At 41.3% G+C, this 20,777-nt stretch overlaps 1 protein-coding gene across 2 annotated transcripts in view; it reads right to left on the reverse strand.

Moving 5' to 3' along the window:
• Positions 1-199: 199 nt before the first annotated feature.
• Positions 200-20,777, reverse strand: part of FBXO34 (F-box protein 34) — a 100,208-nt gene continuing 79,630 nt past the window's right edge. For both annotated transcript variants that reach the window (XM_037832659.1, XM_037832658.1), the window contains exon 2: positions 200-9,075. In XM_037832659.1, the coding sequence (XP_037688587.1) occupies positions 6,927-9,065 (2,139 nt within the window). In that variant the 5' untranslated portion in view covers positions 9,066-9,075 and the 3' untranslated portion in view covers positions 200-6,926. The remainder of the gene's footprint in view (positions 9,076-20,777) is intronic.

The following is a 20,777-nucleotide window of genomic DNA, read 5'->3' on the forward strand; positions in this document are numbered from 1 at the left end:
ATCTCCTCCTTTGGTTGTGGCCTTTCAGCATTTACTCTTCTCTGACTACAGAAGACTGCCTAGATTTTGAGGAGTGAGCTTTCCCCCCCTCCCCAGCAGCTTATTTTCCTAAATATAAAAACAGGAAGATGTTTCTGGAGCATGAGTAAGAAGACGCCTCCCAATCCAAGGTTGATTCAAGAATGACACAAAGATCATCTTTTGTGATCAGCAATTTATTAGTCGCCTTCAAAGTAGGGAGGACGTATTCACAGAGAAAAATAAACCTTTTTCTTCTAGTTCACAGTACTGGTTTGAGTTGGGAGTTTTGCTCTCTGCCCTCTTAATGGTCTTCGGGATAAACCTTGCTAAGAGCTTGAGAGCTCCTACAGAAGGACCTGATAACACCATGCCAAAGAACCTTTAGCTCCTAATCCTGATAGGGTGTGACCCTCCAGCCAGAAGCATCTTTATCACCTCGAACTTGTTTGAAATGTAGTATCCTGGGCCCCATCTTAGACACTTTGAATCAAAATCATCATTTCAACAAGATTCCCAGGTGATGATTCATATGTATGTTTACGTTTAAGAAACATTGCTCTAGAGCAGCACTGTCCAATAGAAATTTTTTATATTTTTATATTTCAACTGAAAATACCCCAAAATATTTCAACGTCATCACTGTGAAAAATAGATTTTGCACTCTTATGCTGTCTTTGAAATTCCACATGTATTATTTTACATTTACAGCATATCTCACTTTGGACTAGCTAATGTCAAGTGCTCTATAGCCTGGTGGGCACCTTCCCAGGTGTGTATTTAGGGCCTCCCAAGGGTCATCAAGTTTTAGGAAGCAGGTTCCCTTCTTTCCCAGACATAAAGGAGTGGGAAGGGAATTTCACTAGTGGCTTTTGGGGAGCTGAAGGAGAGCCGATGGAGGGATTGTTCTAATATAAAATGACTCCAGTCCAACTTGAGATTTGCCATGTAGAGCTTTCTCTGGATATTTCACATTTGCCCCTCCAGGTTCACTCCTTCCCCTTCTTCATCCTGTTCACGGCCAGGCAGACAGCTGGGTGGCTGCATCAATAGGTTCTGTGGCTTCTGGTAGTCAGGATGTTTATTCCTGGCCCCTTCCCTGCCAGATCTATGTTCAGGTGAAAGTTGCTGCTGACTGGACACAATTTTTCTGTCCTTCCAGTTCTGGTGACCACTCATCTCCTCATCCAGGGCCTAGGAACCATCAGCCCTTACTGCTGTTATGGTTCAGGACCTTTTGTATGCTTTAGAATCACCTGATGATTCTAAATACCGATGATGCTCAGCTCCCATCCCCAGAGGTTTTGATTTATAGGTCTAGGGTGGAGTCAGCATTGGTGGTTTTTAAGCCACAAGGGTGAGTCTAACAGGCAGCCAAGATTGAGAATCACTACCCTGCACAATAGCAGCCCAGGCAATGGAGCCTGTACTAGCTCCTGCACTTTAGAAGTCTCCACCCCTTGGCCCTCCAGCCATACCCCTCTCCATGGGCAAGGAATTGGAATGCTAAGGGGGCAGACTTTCCTGGGACCTGCATTCCCCTTTCAGACCATTATCCAGGTTCCTGGAACTACAGAGCTTCCAGAGTCCTTTCCCCAGCTCTGTCCTTCAGAGAGAAGATCCCTTAAGCCTGAGGGGTACCCGTGTGCAGGAAATAGGAGAAGGTGGCTGAGGTGAGGGACAGAGCCAGGAGTGGGAAGAAAAAGGGGGTGGGGTGCAGGAGGGTCCTTAATTTATATTCTGGGCCCATAATATAGAAGGCTAGCCCCCTGTATCTACACCCTTTCAATGAACCCTCCTTGAAATGCCGTTTTCTGTATGCCTGCTGTTTCTATTGAGCCCCTGTGAAAAACAAAGCCTCTACAGAGCACAGATTGAAGAAAAGTTGAGGGGCCTGAATCCAAAACCACGGAAGAGGGAAAGGTCACATGAGAGGTCCTAGCTGGGTGCTGAGGCAGCCAAGTCACCACATCTGCTTCAAAGGAGAGAATATCAGGGCTGGGGTAGAAGGAGATTGTTGAAGGCAGGCCACACACCCTGCAGCAGAATCGTGCTTGGTTGCCTGCACTGCACTGGTAAGGGCAGAGTGAAGGCTGGCACCTTAGTCCCAGAACAGGGAAGGCCTGGTGGGCCACCCCTGCACCAGCCTAGGACTAATGGATGCAAACTCAGACTTACACAGACGGAATACCTCACACATCACAATGGGTACGGGAACAGGTAGATATACTCATTGTGTTTGGCAACCAATTGATTTTGATTCTAGTGTTTGAAACTCCATCAACCTCTGTACTACTGAACAGACATTTGAGACAGGGATACTACTTCATAAAGCTACTGTGTGGTTCTCAGATACAGTGGGGGAGGAGGGGAATGGAAAGCAGGGAGATAATTTAAATAGCACAGGTGGACTGTGCTCCAATTAACTGTGAGAAGGAAGATGGGATCTGCTATGCTCCAGGTCTTTCTACACACTGCTCCTTATTCAGCATGAGCAGCTCATCTTACGTGACTTACCACATGCTGCACACCACCATATACACTATAGAGAATTCTTCACTGTGTGACAGGCACAAAGGATTTTCAAGAGTAATGTTAGCTATATACCATTTTTCCCTTAAATTCTAACTTTAGAACCTAACTCCTGTTGTTTTATCATTCCAAAAAGAGAAACAAAACATTTAGTAGAGGTTAATTTTTAACTCTTTTTATAGCCCACCTTATTTTAAGAATTTGAGAAAAACTGTTCCAAAATTTTTTCTACAGCCTGTTCTAACTAAAGAGTAGATGGTGGCACTTGGTGGTGGTGGGGGTGGGGGGATTGCTATCCATCTACTGTTCTAGGTCTTTCCTCTTCCCTCCCCAGCTACCAAATGTAGTGGCTTCTGCTCCCCTAAAAATAACACCAAGGTCAAACCACCTAAGATGGTGATGCTGCCTGATCATGCTTTTGCTTAAATGTTAGGTATAAATACACTGGAATGTACACCACAATGATGTTTGCTGGTCCCATGAGGTTATGCAAACCAGCAATGGCCACAAACTGAGGAATGGTGTGCATGTTGATACAAGGGGTCACACATTTCCCACACAGGTACTTTGAGCCAACTCAGAGACTGCTACACTAGCTTACTCGAACCCAACAGAAAAAAAGGGATAGAAACTGTCAAATTCCCCAAGTGCCAGGCCCTGTACATGAAAAAGAATGCATTTAAATTTGGCATTCTTACTGATGCAATCTGCAGCACATAGCAAGAAAGGCTTTGGTGAGGTGACTGATGTTCTTGAGGCAGGCTGAGAGATGACGGACAGAGGATGAATAGCCAGTCTGCTCAATGGAGGAGGATCAAAGGCAACTGAAGCCATGGAAAACTCCTGGGAATACACAGCAATGTCCTACGCTGGTCTGAAAAGGTTGGCAGGGAGGTGCTGACAATTCCGAGTAACGGATGACTGGACAAAGCCCAGGAAGTGGACTCCTAGGTCATGCCATAACCATCAGCCCTGTGGCCCTTCTACAGTCAGCAAACTTAAAACTAGCCTGGCTGCCAAGGGAGCCACTGGCAACAACAGAGCCTAGATCACACAAAAATAAATTCGACAGAGTTAAAAGTAAAACCCCTAGGCCTACTATGGGAGCTTCCCTAAGCAAAAAATGCTCCTAAGGGAACAGCTATGGCCAAAGGTAAAGATCCTCCAAGAGCCCTTTATCCTGCCTTCAGGTTTCTCACACTGAATGGAAAATTACTGTATGGCCCAGAGCAGTCAGAACCTGCCAGCCCCCCTCACTTAAGATGGCCACTAGAGAGGCATGGGAACATTCAGGGAGATAGGCTGTGGGTGAGGGGCACTGAGGGTGTGGCATGAAGCTGCCCTCTCTGTGCCTAGAGTGCAGCAGGGGAGAGAACTGCTATACGATGATAAACCAAAGGGGGCGTGTGGTGGTAGATGTGCACAGGGTGCTGAGAGGCACCCAGCCAAGGTGGGCAGTGGGGTTGGGTTTCCCAGAGGAGGTGCCTCCTGCACACACAGCCATCAGTGCATTTAGACAGAGCTTATGGTAATTTCTGAAAAAGTGTTTAGTCATGACCATTTTAATGCCAGAATCATTTTGACAAAGACCTAAAAAAGCAAATTTTTAAGCTTAACCTTTTTTCTGTTTCCAATTCACACCCCCCTCCTTGGCTTTAAGTGAGGGGTGGGGAAAAAAAATCTAGGACAGGCTTATCAGAGCCTCTGAGCAGAAGCTGAAGTGGGAGAGTTTTTCTTTTTTTGATGGAGTGGGGAGGGAGTCATGGAGAGGCTAGTGTCCTGATGGCCAAATTGTTATTTTCTTCCTTTCAGTCTATGATCCTACAGCAATGCAGCACTGGACTGTTGCAGGAAATACAAAGTCAGGTTTTCACAAGCTTGGCACTAGGGGGCTCTGAAGCACAGGGTCTCCTAAGGGAAACGCTACACTTGTCTAGACATGATAAGCAGAAGGGTGGTGCCCTCTGATGCCACCTGTTCTCTCCTGCTAAAATCCTCCGCTCCCATTCACACAGACAGTGCTGGGAACTAGGTCCTGCCCCCACGGCTCAAAATGGGGACATCAGTGATGTCAGGAGGGATCATGAGCGGCATGCCAAGGTGGGCTCAGTACATTCTTACTGTGCCCTCTGCTCCTGGTCAGGTCAGCCCCTCACACAGTCACAGCTTTGTGTTTCACATGAAAACCAACCAAAAGTTGTTTATCCTGTGTGCCCACGCTGGGCAATACAGTTAACAGTGAGAGCTAATATTTATTGGGCACTTTCTACATGCCAGGCTGCACTCTAAGTACATTATATGCATTATCTCATTTAATCCTCATAAATTATGAATGATAACAAACCTATCAGGGAGGTACCATTGAGATTGCCAGTTTAGAGCCAACCAAAAGGAATTAAAACTGCGAACTTGAATCTACGGACTCTAGGGTTTAAAAGCATTTTCCAGCATACCTCAGCTGCAATGAGTTCTATGCAAAGACTGAGTTGGTATTTGGAAGGAAAAGCAAGCTGCCCTCAGCCTCTCCTTAATCCTGCATCACAGACAAACCCAATGAACTTGCAGGCTCCAGCCCAGCACCAAGAAGGTATCAAATGCCCAATGGGGGCAGATTGTTTAGCATTAAGACACAATTTTCAGTTTCAGTATCAAGCAGATTCCAGTGTGGAAGCCACTCCAGTCCCACCCCCTGCCTCAGCTGTAGGTGAGCCAGCTCCACTAGCTCCATCCAGTCCCACTCTACTCTGCCTGGCAGATTTTATGTCTGCCTGGTCAAAACCTGCTCAGCCTTCACAGCTTTCTCCTTTGGAACTATTACAGTCCTCACACATTACTTCCCATCAACACCTCCCCTAGAACATCATGGCTGGGCACTCAATTTCAAACGAAGCTAGTTTTTGGGTTCTCTGTAGCAGCTTTCTGGGGCCCAATACCTCCCAATCCCACTAAGCCTAACATGATCACAGCCTGAGTGAATCCTCAATGAATTCCAAATGATTAATTATGCCTGGACAAGTTGTAAGAACATCCTAGATAATACCTCACCCAATGGGACAGGGGATGTCTGGCAGACAAAAAAATCCAAATAAGTATTAAAAGGCAACAAAAATTGAAGCTCATGTTAAGTGAAGATGGCCTCTTCTTGATGACAGGAAACAAAACAATTTATCTCCCCCCTCTTCCTAACAACTCAAAAACTTAAAAAAGAGAAATTCTTAGACTCAGTTCACAAAACCATTCAATATTAACCTTAAAGGGGGTAGGGATCTTTGTAAAACTCAGGTCCCATTTAAGATGCATGTTTTTACTAAAGTTAAAAAAATTTTTGTAACCAGAAAGAAAGACTTAAGAAGACAAGGATGTTATAATCTGACTATATAGTCTGATTCTTGTGGATCACTAAAATATAACAAAGGATTTTTCTCTGCTAATTTTAAGGTTGTCCAGTTAAACCATTATTTGGTATCCTCTGAACAGGTTACCCTCTTAGCTACTTAGAGTTTCTTCTCAGAAACATTCATATATTATACAGGAAACATTCATAGTTTATTTGGGAAACATTCATATTTTATACAGGATGTACAAATTTGAGACAGGACAATAGAAAACACACAATTATAGCCGCAACGCTATTCTAGCTGCATTGTGGTGATTATGTTCTTCAGTCAGTTGTCCACTATATACAACTGGATTTTTTAATAGTGTCATTTATAGGGGGGGCCAAAAGCACTCATCTAAAGGTAAAGCGCTCAGGTTTAATGTGCAGTTTCCATAGCCCTATGAACACACAACAATTATATACACTGTAAACACCACAGGGCATGAAATCCATTTTTGACCACAAACGTCATTCTCACAGGATCAAGCATGTAAGGTGAAAGGTAAGGTGCCTGACTTTTCCTTTTCAAGCATACTTCTCTTTTAAAAGGGCTGCTATTCTTTTCACTGAACACTATCTGCTTATTTCAAATATGGTGCCAGTGCTGGAAGCATTTCCGGCAGCCCTTTTGGGGAGTGCTTGCAGAGTCTGCAGTGTACTCTTCTGATCATCCTCGATGGGGTGCAAGTCTTCATCCTTTGAGAATAGATTTGATTTTTTAAAAAAAGAGGCATATTCAGAGCCAAGTGAATCAAACTGGGATACCACCCTGGATCAAATGTGAGGCGCCACTGTAAGACCAATTTTCTTGAACAGCTTGTAAATTAGCGTTTTAAAAATGTCGAGCAATGGCAGTCCTAGTGGAATTAAGTACAGATTTTCCTACAGTGACTGTGATAACTCTGAGAGGCAACACTCACTTGAATGGTACATCTGGGTAGTGTGTTTGCAGTTTTAAAAATCAGTTTCGTTGTTGTTGTTGCCTCTTACATAGGCTTTAATATTCCTCTTCAGTTTCAGTCCCTTTTGCTTTCTTATGGATTGTCCGATTAAAGCTGTGGCAGGCAGGGACCCAGTGATTGTCATGAAGCCCCAGCTTACAGCCAGGGAAGGCCTTCTGAGACCGGTGGCAGCACATCCAGTATCCTGGCCCATAGGGCAATGCCTGGCAATAGGGCTTGGGGTGCCACCGGCACAGGGACACGTCCCCTTTCACATATTTTTTCTTGCACTGCTTGCAAGGATCCTCTCTATAACGCGGATCTCGAACCCAGCGAGAATCTGCTGGCCTGATGTTGTAGTATTCAATGATAAACTTAAAATAGCAGCAGGTACATTTAAGAGCCACTAAACTCTTGGTGGGAAGTAACCTGAAGATTTTCACCATAATGTGGTGGGGCAAAAAGGCCATGTACTGCTGAGGCTCCAAAAGCTGCTGGATTTTAAACCTGGTCTCCAGAAAGTCATGAGATACCTGCTTCTTCCAACTGGACACCTCATGCACTGGTAATGTACTTTCCACAGAAGATGGGGGCAGGACAAATGGCTCAGGTGAAACACTTTTTTCTTCAGATGCACTCTCACCCTTAGCAGCATCTTCAAGCTGGCTGTCCTCTGAAGACTCTTCTGTTGTGCTTTCATTCAACTGGGAGCAGTCCAACTGGCACTGATCAGGTGGCAAAAAAAACAGCATCCCTGGAAGTGGGTCTTCAGAGGGGTTTAAACTAGAAAGTTTGTCTTTCTCGACCTTGGACACAGTGATGCTAATACACAAAGATTCTTTTCTTCTTTGATCAGGATTTTGGCTAGTGAGCGGCACGAGCTCTCTGCTTTTAAAATCACCAGCATTTGTGGGCAATTCAGTGGCTTGGGGACAGGTGTGAAGATGAAAAGGTAACCCAGTAAGTTCCTCTATCATTTCCACATCATACCTATTACTGTTTTTCATGTTAATTTGCTGACGTGATTCTAATTCTGAACTGTCCATATGGAAATTCATACCTGCTGGCAATGAGGGACAGCCCTGAGGAGCACTTTCCCAGGCCTGGTCCCCCTTAGGAGAACAATGGTCAGCTCTTGAGGGTCTACAATCCACAGATACAGACCCCACAGGGTTCACCTGAGTATCAGGTGCCTCCAAGGCTCTTTTTTTTGTTTTGCCTTCATCAGCCTGAGTGCCATTGGCAAGCAACACCCGGCCCACATTCCGATGGAAGCTGTTATTCCTTGAGAGGCTCCCAGGCTCACGCTGGCTCTGCTGCTTCAGGCACTCTGACTCCAGTCTAGCTACCATGTCAAGGACCCGGACTGGCTCACTCTGTGGTTCACCAACCTCAGGATTTCCCTTTTCCGTGGGTTCTTCACAGGCTCCCGGAGTAGAGAAGGGTTCAGAGGCTAGGGGCACACCTCTGGATTGCCCAGAAAACCTCACAACAGCAGGTGAGTTTGTGCAGCTTTTTGCACAACTAGCTAGCAGAGCACTGGCTCTTTGCTCAAGGAAGGCCACCATCTGTATGACGGACAGAGGCCTCCCTGCATAGACGGCATCCCCACTGTCACTCGCATAATGCACAGAGCAATGCTCAATGCCACATGCAAAAGGCTCAGGCTGGTAGCACCTACTGTTGACTTCCCTCATCCTTTCTAACTGCATGTTGGCTTTTTTAAGATCTCCTGATTTTTTCCTTCTTTTAGTAGCTCTCCCATCAATATCCCAAGAGCTTTTTATTTTCATAGAACCTATCCTATTGCTACACTGGTGGGCTGCAAAGAATGCAATTTTCTCCTTGGTATTTCCCGGTTTCACAACAGCCCAGATATCAAGTGGCCCTTCCCCTTCTTCACCCTGGTGGATTGTCGTAGGTGGTGCATTCTTTTTGGTTTTAACACTCAAGCTGTTCTCTACAGGATTCTTCCCACTCATACTGCACAGAACATTTGGAGAAATGATCCCAAAAGGCTTTCGAGATGAGGCCTTACTAAGAGAGGTTGAAGGAAAGACACTTGGTTTCATGTACCTAGCTTTGCATTTTTGATCTTTTATACCCTTGTGGTGGCTCATAGGAGTTCTTAGAGTTTCCTTGCTGATTTCCAGAGGTCGTTCGTTCTGGAGTTTCCAGTATGGCTTTAGATGCATAACAGAGGACCTACAAGAAAGAAAGACATATTGATTAAGAAATCAATTTTGTTTTTAGTTTTTTTTTTTTAAAGTTTAAGCTCACATGGCTCTAATAAAGGAACAGAAACATTTTCTACCAGTTCACTATCAACTCCCTCATTTCAGCTAGTTTTTAATGCACAGACTAAGAATAACAAAAGCAAAATAACCACTTTCTATGGTGTATAGGTCAGAAAATAAACTGATTTAGACAGAGTGAATTTTAGTTAACTGATAGCTAACATTCTATAGAGAAAATGAGCCCTTTAAATTTAAAGAAATTTGAACTTTCTGAAAGCATCATGGTAGGTAAAATGGCATTTATAAAAGAAAGTTTAAAAGGAACTTGTCCACAATCCCATCCTAGATTATTTATCACTATTTCTATGTAGGTCATCACAACTAGCATTTTTTTAAAATTCAATTTTATTGAGATTTGTTCACATATCATACAATCATCCAAAGTGTACAATCAATTGTTCACAGTACCATCATATAGTTGTGCATTCATCATCCCAATCTATTTTTTGAACTTCCTTGTACCAGAAAAAGTAAAAATAAGAAGAAAAAATAAACGTAAAAAAGAACACCAAATCACCCCCCCCACACAAACACACCCTATTTTTCATTTACCTTTTTGTCCCCATTTTTCTACTCAACCATCCATACACTGCATAAAGGGAGTATGATCCACAAGGCTTTCACAATCACACTGTCATCCCTAGTAAGCTACATTGCTCTACAGTCAAGAGTCAAGGCTACTGCATTGCAGTCTGATAGTTTCAGGTATCTACTTCTAATTATTCCAGTGCATTAAAACCTAAAAAGGGTTATCTATATAGTGCATAAGAATGCCCACCAGAGTGACCTCTTGACTCCATTTAGAATCTCTCAGCTACTGAAACTTTATTTTATTTCATTTTGTATCCTCCTTTTGGTCAAGATGTTCCCAATCCCAGGGTGTTAGGTCCAGATTCATCCCTGGGAGTCATATCCTGCATTGTCAGGGAGATTTACACCCCTGGGAGTCAGTTCCCATATAGTGGGGAGGGCAGTGGGTTTACCCGCCCAATTGGCTTAGTTAGAGAGAGAGAGGGCCACATCTGAGCAACAAAGAAGTGCTCAGGGGAGACTCTCAGGCACAATTATAAGCAGGTTAGCCTCTCCTTTGCAGCAACGAGCTTCATAAGGGCAATCCCCATGATAGAGGGCTCGGCACATCAATCCTCCAGTCCTCAATGTTAGTGAGAACATCAGCAACAATTCAGGTGAGGAAGCCCAACACCTCTACATTTCCCCCCAGCTCCTCAGGGGGGCCCTGCATATATATTTTTATTTTCTGTCCAAATTACTTTGGAATGTGTCAACAACTAGCATTTTAATGGTTGCACAACAGTCCATCAAAATTGTTATATTCCCTCGGATGGGTATCTGTACACCACCATTGATAGCAGCAGCATTCACAACTGGTGGAAGCATTATTCCACAAAAGGTGGAAGCAACCCAACTGTACATGAACAGATGCATGGGTCAACAAAATGTGGTGCATAAATAGAATATTATTTGGCCATAAAAAGGGATGAAGTTCAGATACATGCAACAACATGAATGAACTTTGAAGATACTATGCTGAGTGAAATAAGCCAGACACAAAAGGACAAGTATTATATGATCTCACATTTATAACTAGAATTTGCAAATTCAAAGAGACAGAATGTAGATTATAGGGTATGATGTGGAGGTGGGGAATGGGGCACTAATGTTTAACAGACAGAGTTTCTGGTTGGGGTGGCAGAAAGGTTTTTTGGTAATGGATGGGGTGGTGATAGCAAAACACTGTGAATATAATTAACACCACTGAATTGTATACTTGAAAGTGGTTAAAATGGGAAATGATATAATACCAAAATATGACTTTTTACAAAATTGTTATATGTTTTCTAAACTATTCCCATACTGTTGAATATTTAGAGGTTCATAAAATTACTTGTTTGCTTACGTATTTTGCCTATCTATTGTTCTGATTTTCTAAATTATATATATAAGCTCTTAACTATCAGATTTCCTGCAAATATCTTAAATCAAATATAGAACCCACAACCTTTATCAACTCTAAAGTGATTTTTGAGCTAGTTCAGAAAAACAGGGCCATGTTTGTCCCCTGGCCAGGGGTAGTGATGGGAGCGACTTCGGAAATTGGAAAGAAAGATTATTGCACATCATAGAGACCTGTATTCTAGTCCTAGCCGTATCATTAAATAGCTGGTGCTTTTTTTTTTTTAACTTGGGCAGCTCACTTACTAAGTCTGAGTTGAAATGTTAATGAGGGATTGGAATACTACATTATCTAAAGATCTCATCACTTTACACACCAGAACAGCCTATGGCTACACAGAACACCCTGGACTGAGGAAATGACTGTTTCCTAGGAATGCCTTTTCTCCTACAAAACAAGGTACAGACCAAAATAGCCTCCAAAGTCACAGGCTGGTGGCAATGAGGCAGCAGCCCATGGTCTAAGCACATGGGAATTTTTTTTTAGCCTACTCTTGTTTTGGAATACCAGTCTAAGACATATATCTTAAGCAACTCAGCACATTCCTTCTCATTCGTTGCACATTTACTGGGTACTACCAATGGGACAGCCTTTATGGTAAATGCTTTCAGATAGCAGTTTTAATCAAGAATGAAAATGGGCATCCAGAAGTATACCTTTCATTTCAAATTTGAACTGAACATAGAATTCCTAGAGTCCAATATCAGTTAAAAGAAGAAATATGAAACATGGATATCTTCTAGATATGGATGTCAAGCTAAGTAAAAAGTAATTTTGCATTTAACGTACAAAGTATCTTTTAAAAGATATCTCTGAAATAGATCAGATGAAGATCTGTATGTGCTTTTCTTTAATGATCTTTAGCAATTGGCATCCTTAGCACTGGTAGAGATTATCCCCATTCTGCACTAAAACATTTTTAATAGCTTTCTATCACCATAGTCTATAATTTAGTCTTACAAAAAGAGCCACCTAGCATTCTTCAAGAACAAGGTGACATGAATAAAAAAAGCACATCTAGCACTGTCTCTCTGTGCCAACCACCTTCTGGTTTTTCTTATCTCTCAACCACTCTATAAGTGAAATAAAAGAAATGAAGGTTGTTGAGTTACACACACAATTAACTTTTCCTTCTGAAAAATCCAATAAATTTTCACATAATGATCTCATTACAAAGTGCCTGTGAATAAATTTAACTTCAACTTTAGCAATGCATGTGCTGTTTTGCATTGCACAATATGTTCTCTTTGCCTTCCTCTCCCACGCCTTATTTTAGGTGCTATTATTGATAGATGGGGACATTAAGAAGAAACAAATGGAATTACACAAGGCTTTTGTTTGTACTTATTAACCTCTAAAGTCTGTTCAAATGCCCCCGTATTAGTATACAAGGTTTGAGCAGTATTCAAGCAGAAGATGACCCCAGGGAACAGAAGTGAGGGAAAAAGACGTACAGAAGAGTAGAAAAGCCAATAAGGACAGGTAATCAAGGAGGCCACTGTGGGGGGTGGGAGGGTGAAGGGCAGGTCCAGCAATTCTGTAGGAGGCAGATCTTTAGGCACTGGCTCCAGTCCTCCACTGGTTGAAGGGTGCCTGGAGCATTAACCTCTTTACTCTCCAAACTCCCCAGGCTGGGTCTGAAGGCCCTAAGGCAGAAAATAGACACGTGCTGGCAAGACTTAAAGTGAGAAACTGCAGAAAGAGTTTTGGTTGAAATTGGTAATGGACCAAGAAGATAAGATACAGAGTACAAAGGACATCTGGTGAAAAATCCACAAAATAAAAACTTCAAATCCCCAACAGATTACAACAGATGGTGGTGCTGCTTCCCCACCCACCAACCCCACAAAAGCAGGGAGTGAGGAAAGAAAGCTCCAGCCAGGTTTCCATGGTTGCCAATCTCTTAATTACAGTTGTATTTTAGAAGTTCACCATAATAAAGTCCTGCTCTCTTGCAATTAAATAAAATGACAGTTTATAGCACGAACACATCAGTGTTCTTTAGAATCTCAGAAAGGCCCTTATAAAAATTAAGCTCCCTGGGCCCACTGAATCAGAATTTCTGGGATTGGGTCCAGCAATCTTTTAAAACTGAGATTAAATTTGAAAGGGACTTTAGGGGTCACGTATTAAGAGCCGATGTAAGAATGTCAGTGGGGTTCTAGGGTGCGGTGGGCTTGGGTCCTGGGCACGAATCTGTTCTGGACTGGAGCATCTGCTCTGAAGGTGGAGCATCTGCTCTAAAGGCTGGGTAAAAACACATTCATTTATTTACTTGTTATTCTCTCCTTAAAGCACAATAAAGTTAATGACCTTTTTGCTGTCAAATTCCTTCTTCTATTCTTAACTCCTCAATCTCTTTGAGACTGCTTTCCCCTTAAATATAGGTGTTCCTCAGAATTCTTTCTTCTTCTAACCCACTACTCTTCTTAAGCTATATATCTAAGGGATCTCTTCTAGTTAACTACCACAGGCCAATGACTCCCCACCCTACATCTCCAGTGGAGAACTCTCCTGGACTTCATACCTAGCTGCTGGTAGACTAGACATACTCACCTAGAAGTCAAAAACAATCTCAAAATCAACACAACCAATTAATGACAGCACCAAGTACCTAAGTGAACCAAGTCAGAAATTTGAATCACTTAGATTCCTCCTCTCTGACCCCCATATCCAATCACCAAGGGATTAAAATGCCCCACCCCTGTTCATCCATAGCATAACTTCCCTAGTTTAAGCAACCATCTTATCTCTGCTAGTTGTTTAAAAGCCTCCCATAACACGTATCCCTGATGCCTCTCACTCCACCCCATTTACACCCTCAAACTGTGTACACCCAGTCACAAAAACATACAATACACTGACCTCAGACACAAACTGGATCATGTCATTTAGAACCATTCAAGTGGTTCCAGTTGTTACCTACAGGAAAGCCTACCCTCATAATGTAATGCAAGGTCAAGGAGCCCAGCCCTGCCTCCCATGCAGATTCACCCCTGCCTTGCCGTACCATACTTCACAGTTTGAAAGCTTGTTAACGGAACAATTACCACAGGACCAGGTAGGTAAAAGTCAGTCACATCACTAAGCTACAATTTTAAAGCAGCCAGGTTCATAACACTAATGTAACAGTTTCAAATTTAATTTCACACTAAGCACCCCCCTACAAACATTCATTTCCTTGTACCCATTTATCAGACATTTACTAAAAGCACTATGGGCTGGATAACACTGATACAATTTTGAATAAGATACTATCACTGCCCTCAAGGAGATCTAAGGAGGGCAATACAGGGAGGGAGGATTGGGGTGTGTATGAAGTGGGAAGGGGAATCACCAAGCTCAATCTTGAGTATAGGAACTGGTCAGAGAAGTCCTGATTTTCTAAGCCAAGCCTTGAAGAAAGATATACGAAGTCCTAAGGTTCGAACGTAGATGCTTTTGGGAAACTAAGGTAAGAAAATAATGAGAACCTGAGCTAAGATGTATCAGTGGAGAGAAGACAAACAAATAGATTAAAAAGGAAGAACAAACTGGATTTGGTTGCTGACTGGTAAGTGGAGGGTGAGTGAGAGGAGTAAAAGATGGCTCCTCATTTTATGGTTTCAGCAAGGGGATGTAGGGTAGCCTTCCAAGAGATGATGACAAAGGTGGCTAAGCAGATTTGGAGCAAGGGAGGTAGAAGGTAATTTCCCTTTTAAGAAATGTTGGACTTTGGTGCCTGCAAGATAGAGATATGAGGAAAGGAAAAAGACAATTGTCACAGAAATATTTCGACCAGAAAAAAGTTTTCTAGATAGTGATTATAGGCGTTTTTTCCCAAAAATTTCCAAAATGAACATTTTATAGATAAAAGGAAGTAGTAGTCATTTTTAGACACTGTAACAAGGTTAAACAATGAAAGGAATCAGTTTGGGGATAAAGACCACTGGTGACCATGCAACTGCAGTGGACAAATGGGGCACAGCCAGAAGGTTCACGGTAACGTAGGGACTGGAAGGTGAGAAAGTGAACACTGAGAATAGCAACTCTTTCACTAAGTTTGGCTGTGCACAAAAGACAGTCTTTGTACACACCTATTAAATCCTTTCCAGGAATAAGGTGAGATATAACAATGAAGCAATTAACCCAAGAACAACTTTTCTCCAGTAAAGGACAAAATCCTGCTTTCAAACACGTCTAGTCTAGTATTTTAAATTATATATTTGAATGTGGTTAAAAGGAGAAGAGAAATCATAGGTGTTTATATGTTACTAGAATAAACTAAAAAAAATTTTTTTAAAGGAATGAAGTCCTGACACACGCAACAATGTGGATGAACCTTGAGGACATTATGCTGAGTGAAATAAGTCAGACACAAAAGGACAAATATTGTATGGTCTCACTATTATGAACTAATTTTAATGAACAAACTCTGGGAGTTAAAATCTAGAGTATAGGTTACCAGGCGATGGAAAGAGGGTAGAGAATGGGGAGAGGATGATAAAGGTGTACAGAATTTTTAATACGAGAGATTGGAAATGACTGGAAATGGATAGAGGTGATAGTAGCACAAAACTCTAAGTGTAATTAACAACACTGAGTGTGAGTATGTGGAAAGGGGAAGTCTAGGATCATGTATGTCACCAGAAGGAAAGCTAGAGGATAAAACATGGGACTGAATAACATGACAAAACCTGTTGTGGACAATGACTGTCATTAATTGTACAAATACAAAAGGTTCTTACATGAACTAGAACAAATGCGTATCACTATTACAAGGTGTTAATAATAGGATGGTATTTAGGGGAAAATACAATCAATGCAAACTATGGACTATAGTTAACAGTAGCACTGTAATATTCTTTCAGCAACTGTAATAAAAGTACTATACCAAAGCTAAGCATCAATAATAAGGGGCTATAAGAGATACAGGAATTTTTTTTTCCCCCGGAGCAATGAGAATGTTCTCAAATTAACTGTGGTGGTGAATGCACAACTCTGTGATTATACCAAGAACCAATGATTGTATACTTTGGATGGACTGTATGGTGTGTGAATCAAACTGTTTAAAAAAAAAAACAACTCCTCAACTCCTCACTGGACTGTTCAACATGGTGAACCCTAACGTATACTATGGACTACAGTTAATAGTATAATTATAATAATATTGTTTCATCAATTGTGTCAAAGGAACAACACTAATGTGAAGTGTCAACAATAGGGAAAACTGTGAGTGGGGGGTGGGTATATATGAACTCTATTTTCTGCAGGATTTTTCTGTGAACCTACAACTCCTCCAATAAATAAGAAATTTTAAAAAATTCCAGTATTTCTTTTAGACTCTAACACAATGCTTTATAAGATGTAGGTCCTTAATTTTTCTTTTTTTAAGGATAATCAGAAATCACCTTGAGCACAAAGTATATTCTGCTTTAAGCTCAAAAAAGCTGGAAAAACTGACATTCACCTAAAGATAGTGTATAATCCCAAAATGAAGTCATGGAAGAAAACTGAACTTTGCACAGAAAACAAAACAAAAAAATAATGTGCTTGGATAAATCCCAAAGTCTCAAGAGTTATCTTGACGTTTGTCTGCAGAGAGGTGGACTTGATTAATGAGGACTCAAATGCAATGTGTTGGAATATGGGGAAAAGGGAGAGATTTCCCTTAGTGCTAACAGGAAGCCATAATATCAAAGGCAGATACCCATTTTCTATCTTGTCACTTAGTCTTTGGCCTTGCCTATCAAATTAAGTTTAGATGACAAAACATTTCCTGTTTCTTTCTTCTTCAGTAAAGGCACAAGAACGTTAATTCCAAAAAGGAGTCATCATTTATCAGCATAGTAAGAACCACTCTATTCTTATTTTCAGACAGTAAGAGGAACAGAAATAGACTAGTTCCCAAAAGACTTCTTGTGGTACATTTAGAGAGGAAAGTATACAGTAAATAAAGTCACCACTGGCTTCTTAAAAAATTTTAAAGCTTCCAGAGAACATCTTTTAACAATCTTCTTCACTGGACTATTATATAAATTATTAACAACTCCAGCAAAGTAATGTGACTGCAAAATGACATCCTTGTTTTTGCAAATGAAGAAGCAGAGACAAAATGACTTTTGAAGCCTGACACCTAGTTAGTGATAGAGTTAAGATTAGAATTAAATAAGAAATAGAGATTCCTGGATCTATCCTTTCCCACTAACAAAAGAAAAAGAAAGGTTTATAAAAAATCTAGGCTCAATTATCATGCAAAATTAATCATTCTGAGAGCATCTAATCAAAGAGCTTTTATCTTTCAAATTAAGTCAGTTTTTCTTCAGTGCCAGATAAAACCTCTATACAGAACTGTGATAAATTAAAGCAGACATATCATACCACATAAGAAGCCATACCAATCTAAAGGTATGTAGAAACTGCATCCATCGCTATTAAAGTGGGAAAAGTGCCAAGACCAGAAGGATGTGAAATTAGGCATAGGTAACTTCCCTCTCCACTGAGTATGACAGAATGCATCCAATTCCATAGAGCAGCATTTTTTAGAAAACTATAAAAAGGAAAAGACGATATTTCTCAAATAACCTTCAAATTAGTAGGAGCCTATAAGACCAAGTTTCTGGGAGTCAAAAGAATTCACCTCTTTTCTTTTTAAGGAGTATTCTCTAATATTTATATAGAATACATATTCTCTATTTTCATAGGACCTTTAAATTTTGCTTCAGTAGGAGGGCTAGATGGGTTGGCAATACACAATTAAAAGGAAAAAGTCCTTATTGATTTAATTTATATTAATATATATATTAATACAGAAAATGGCCTTTGGAAACACTTGCACAGTTTTTATAACCTCATTGCTCACAGCGTCCATCTTAGAATTCACAGTGGTTTTAAAATACAGCACCTCCTAGAAGGCGGTCTATAACAAAGATTCTATATAATGGTTAAAGACCAAACAAAGCTAACTTTCAGAAAATAAAGGAAGCTCTATGCGAAGGAACAAAACACATTAAAAAGAAACATAACAATTGGGAAGGGTAATCACTACTCTGATCTTTGACTGTGATCACAACAGAACCAATACTCATGGTTTGAAATGTATTGCAAAATATCGAATTAGTAATATACAAGTTTAGATGGGTTTGCGCTGGAAGAGGGAGGAAAGGGCAGAGCCTAGAAGAAAAAACACTTGCTCAGAGTGTTGTGAATTGCTAAATGACAGTCCAAGATAGAGACACATTGAAGTATTATGGTTTGTTAAACTAACCATGTTTATCTAAGTTAACCCAGTCAACAGTAGATCAGAAAATTATTTCCTATTGCCTCTGTGACATAATGCCAAATACCCACAAAAATCCAACATATCACAATTTATTCTTACCTCAGCTGATGAGAACCTACAATTTGGTGGCCCCTTTTAGAATGAACATCAAAAAATAATAATAATAAATAATAAAAAGTTTAAGTACAAGAAAAAAATCATTAATACATTTTTAAAAGTACATTGATGAGGACTGAAGAAGATGACAGCATAGAGAGGAGTGGAAGTCAGTTCCTCCGGAGCAATTAATAAACAACCAGGAACAACTAGTAAATGATGTGGAAAACTGCTGGGGGACAACAGTGACTGTCCACACATCATACACCAACCTGGACTGGGAGGAATGCCTGAGATCACAGAGTGGAATCTGTGAGTAGAAACTGCAGACACGAGCTGGGAGCCCCCTGCCCCCACAGCAGACCGAATGGCAAAGCCTCGCTGTGATAGAGCGCAGCACTCTCTGAACAAGCGATTATACCTCAGGCCAGCTCCAACTGATGTTTTTACTGGCAAACATGGACTGCTCAATGCAAGCTGCAAATCCCTAACAGCAGACAGAGGCTTTTAGTGACAACTGACCTTGAAGAGCTGGGGGACTCGGGAGGGAGAGCCCAGAGGACCGGGTGCTATCTCTGGCCAATGGGTGAAACTGGGGGCCGTGGACTGACCCTGAAAAAGGGGGTTTCTGTCCCCTTTTCTCTCTCTCAACTTGAATGGCTCAGTGGAGAAAGCCTCAGCCATTTTCAGTTTGCAGCACTCTGACCCAGACAAGGGTGGGGATAGCAGAGTCAGAGAGACAAAAGCCTATTTAAATGCAAATGAAAATTCCCCAAGGGGTGTACCTTCCCTAAGAGGAAAAAGATGGTGCCCAGCTCTACTACCCACCTTCCATTCAGAACCAAACCCCAGGGCCTGGGAGAAAACAATGAAACCAGAAACAACTTAAGCTGAGAATTAAAGGGGCCACACCTCCTTACATCATTCAGGAGTGACAGGCGCCACTTGCTGGGCAGGTTAGGAAATGCACAGAGACTTGAGACCTCACAAAGTGTGTCAATCTTCTAAGAGACACCGTCAGGGAAACCTGGTACTGAATGTTTCCTCCTTCTAGGACCTGGGCCAGTTCTGGTCTGGGAAAACCTGATTGGGGTAACCAAGGAAACCAGATGCCTAGACAACAGAAAACTACAACCTACACTAAGAAAAACAAAGGAATGGCCCAAAGGAACAAACTTACACTTCAACTGAGATACAGGAATTGAAACAACTAATGCTAAATCAATTCAAAAAGTTTAGGGAAGATATGGCAAAAGAGATGAAGTGTATAATGAAAATGCTCGGTGTACACAAGGTAGCAATTGAAAGTTCAAAAAAACAACTGGTAGAATCTATGGAAATGAAAGGCACAAAACAAGAGATGAAAGACACAGTGGAGACATACAACAGCAGATCTCAAGAGGCAGAAGAAAACACTCAGGAACTGGAGGGCAAGACACCTGAAATCCTACACACAGAATAAGAGATGGGAAGAAGAATGGAAAAATATGAGCAACGTCTCAGGGAACTGAACAACAACATGAAACACTTGAATGTATGTGTCATGGGTGTCCCAGAGGGAGAAGAGAAGGGAAAAGGGACAGAAGCAATAATAGAGGAAATAATCAATGAAAATGTCCCATCTCTTATGAAAGACATAAAATTACAGATCCAAGAAGCTCAGCATACCCCAAACAGAATAGATCTGAATAGGCCTACGCCAAGACACTTAATAATCAGATTCTCAAATATCAAAGATAAACAGAGAATCCTGAAAGCAGCAAGAGAAAAGCGATCCATCACATACAAAGGATGCTTGATAAGACTATGTGCAGATTTCTCAGCAGAAACCATGGAGACAAGAAGGCAGTAGTGTGATATATTTAAGATACTGAAAGGAAAAACCACCAACCAAGAATCCTATATCCAACAAAACTGTCTTTCAAATAGGAGGGAGAGTTTTAAATATTCTCTGACAAACAGACAATGACAGAGTTTGTGAACAAGATACTTGCTCTACAGGAAATACTAAAGGGAGCACTGCAGACAGAAAGGAAAAGACAGGAGCGGGAGGTTTGGAGCACAATTTTGGGTGATAATAGCACAGTAATCTAAGTACACTGAACAAAGATGACTGTGACTATGGTTGAAAGAGGATGGTGTGTTCTTTTTTACTTCAATTGCTCTTTTTCACTCTAATTATTATTCTTGTTATTTTTGTGTGTGTGCTAATGAAGGTGTCAGGGATTGATTTAGGTGATGAATGTACAACTATGTAATGGTACTGTAAACAATCGAA

The sequence above is a fragment of the Choloepus didactylus genome, chromosome 4 (assembly GCF_015220235.1).
Source record: "Choloepus didactylus isolate mChoDid1 chromosome 4, mChoDid1.pri, whole genome shotgun sequence".
Classification (NCBI taxonomy): Eukaryota; Metazoa; Chordata; class Mammalia; order Pilosa; family Megalonychidae; genus Choloepus; species Choloepus didactylus.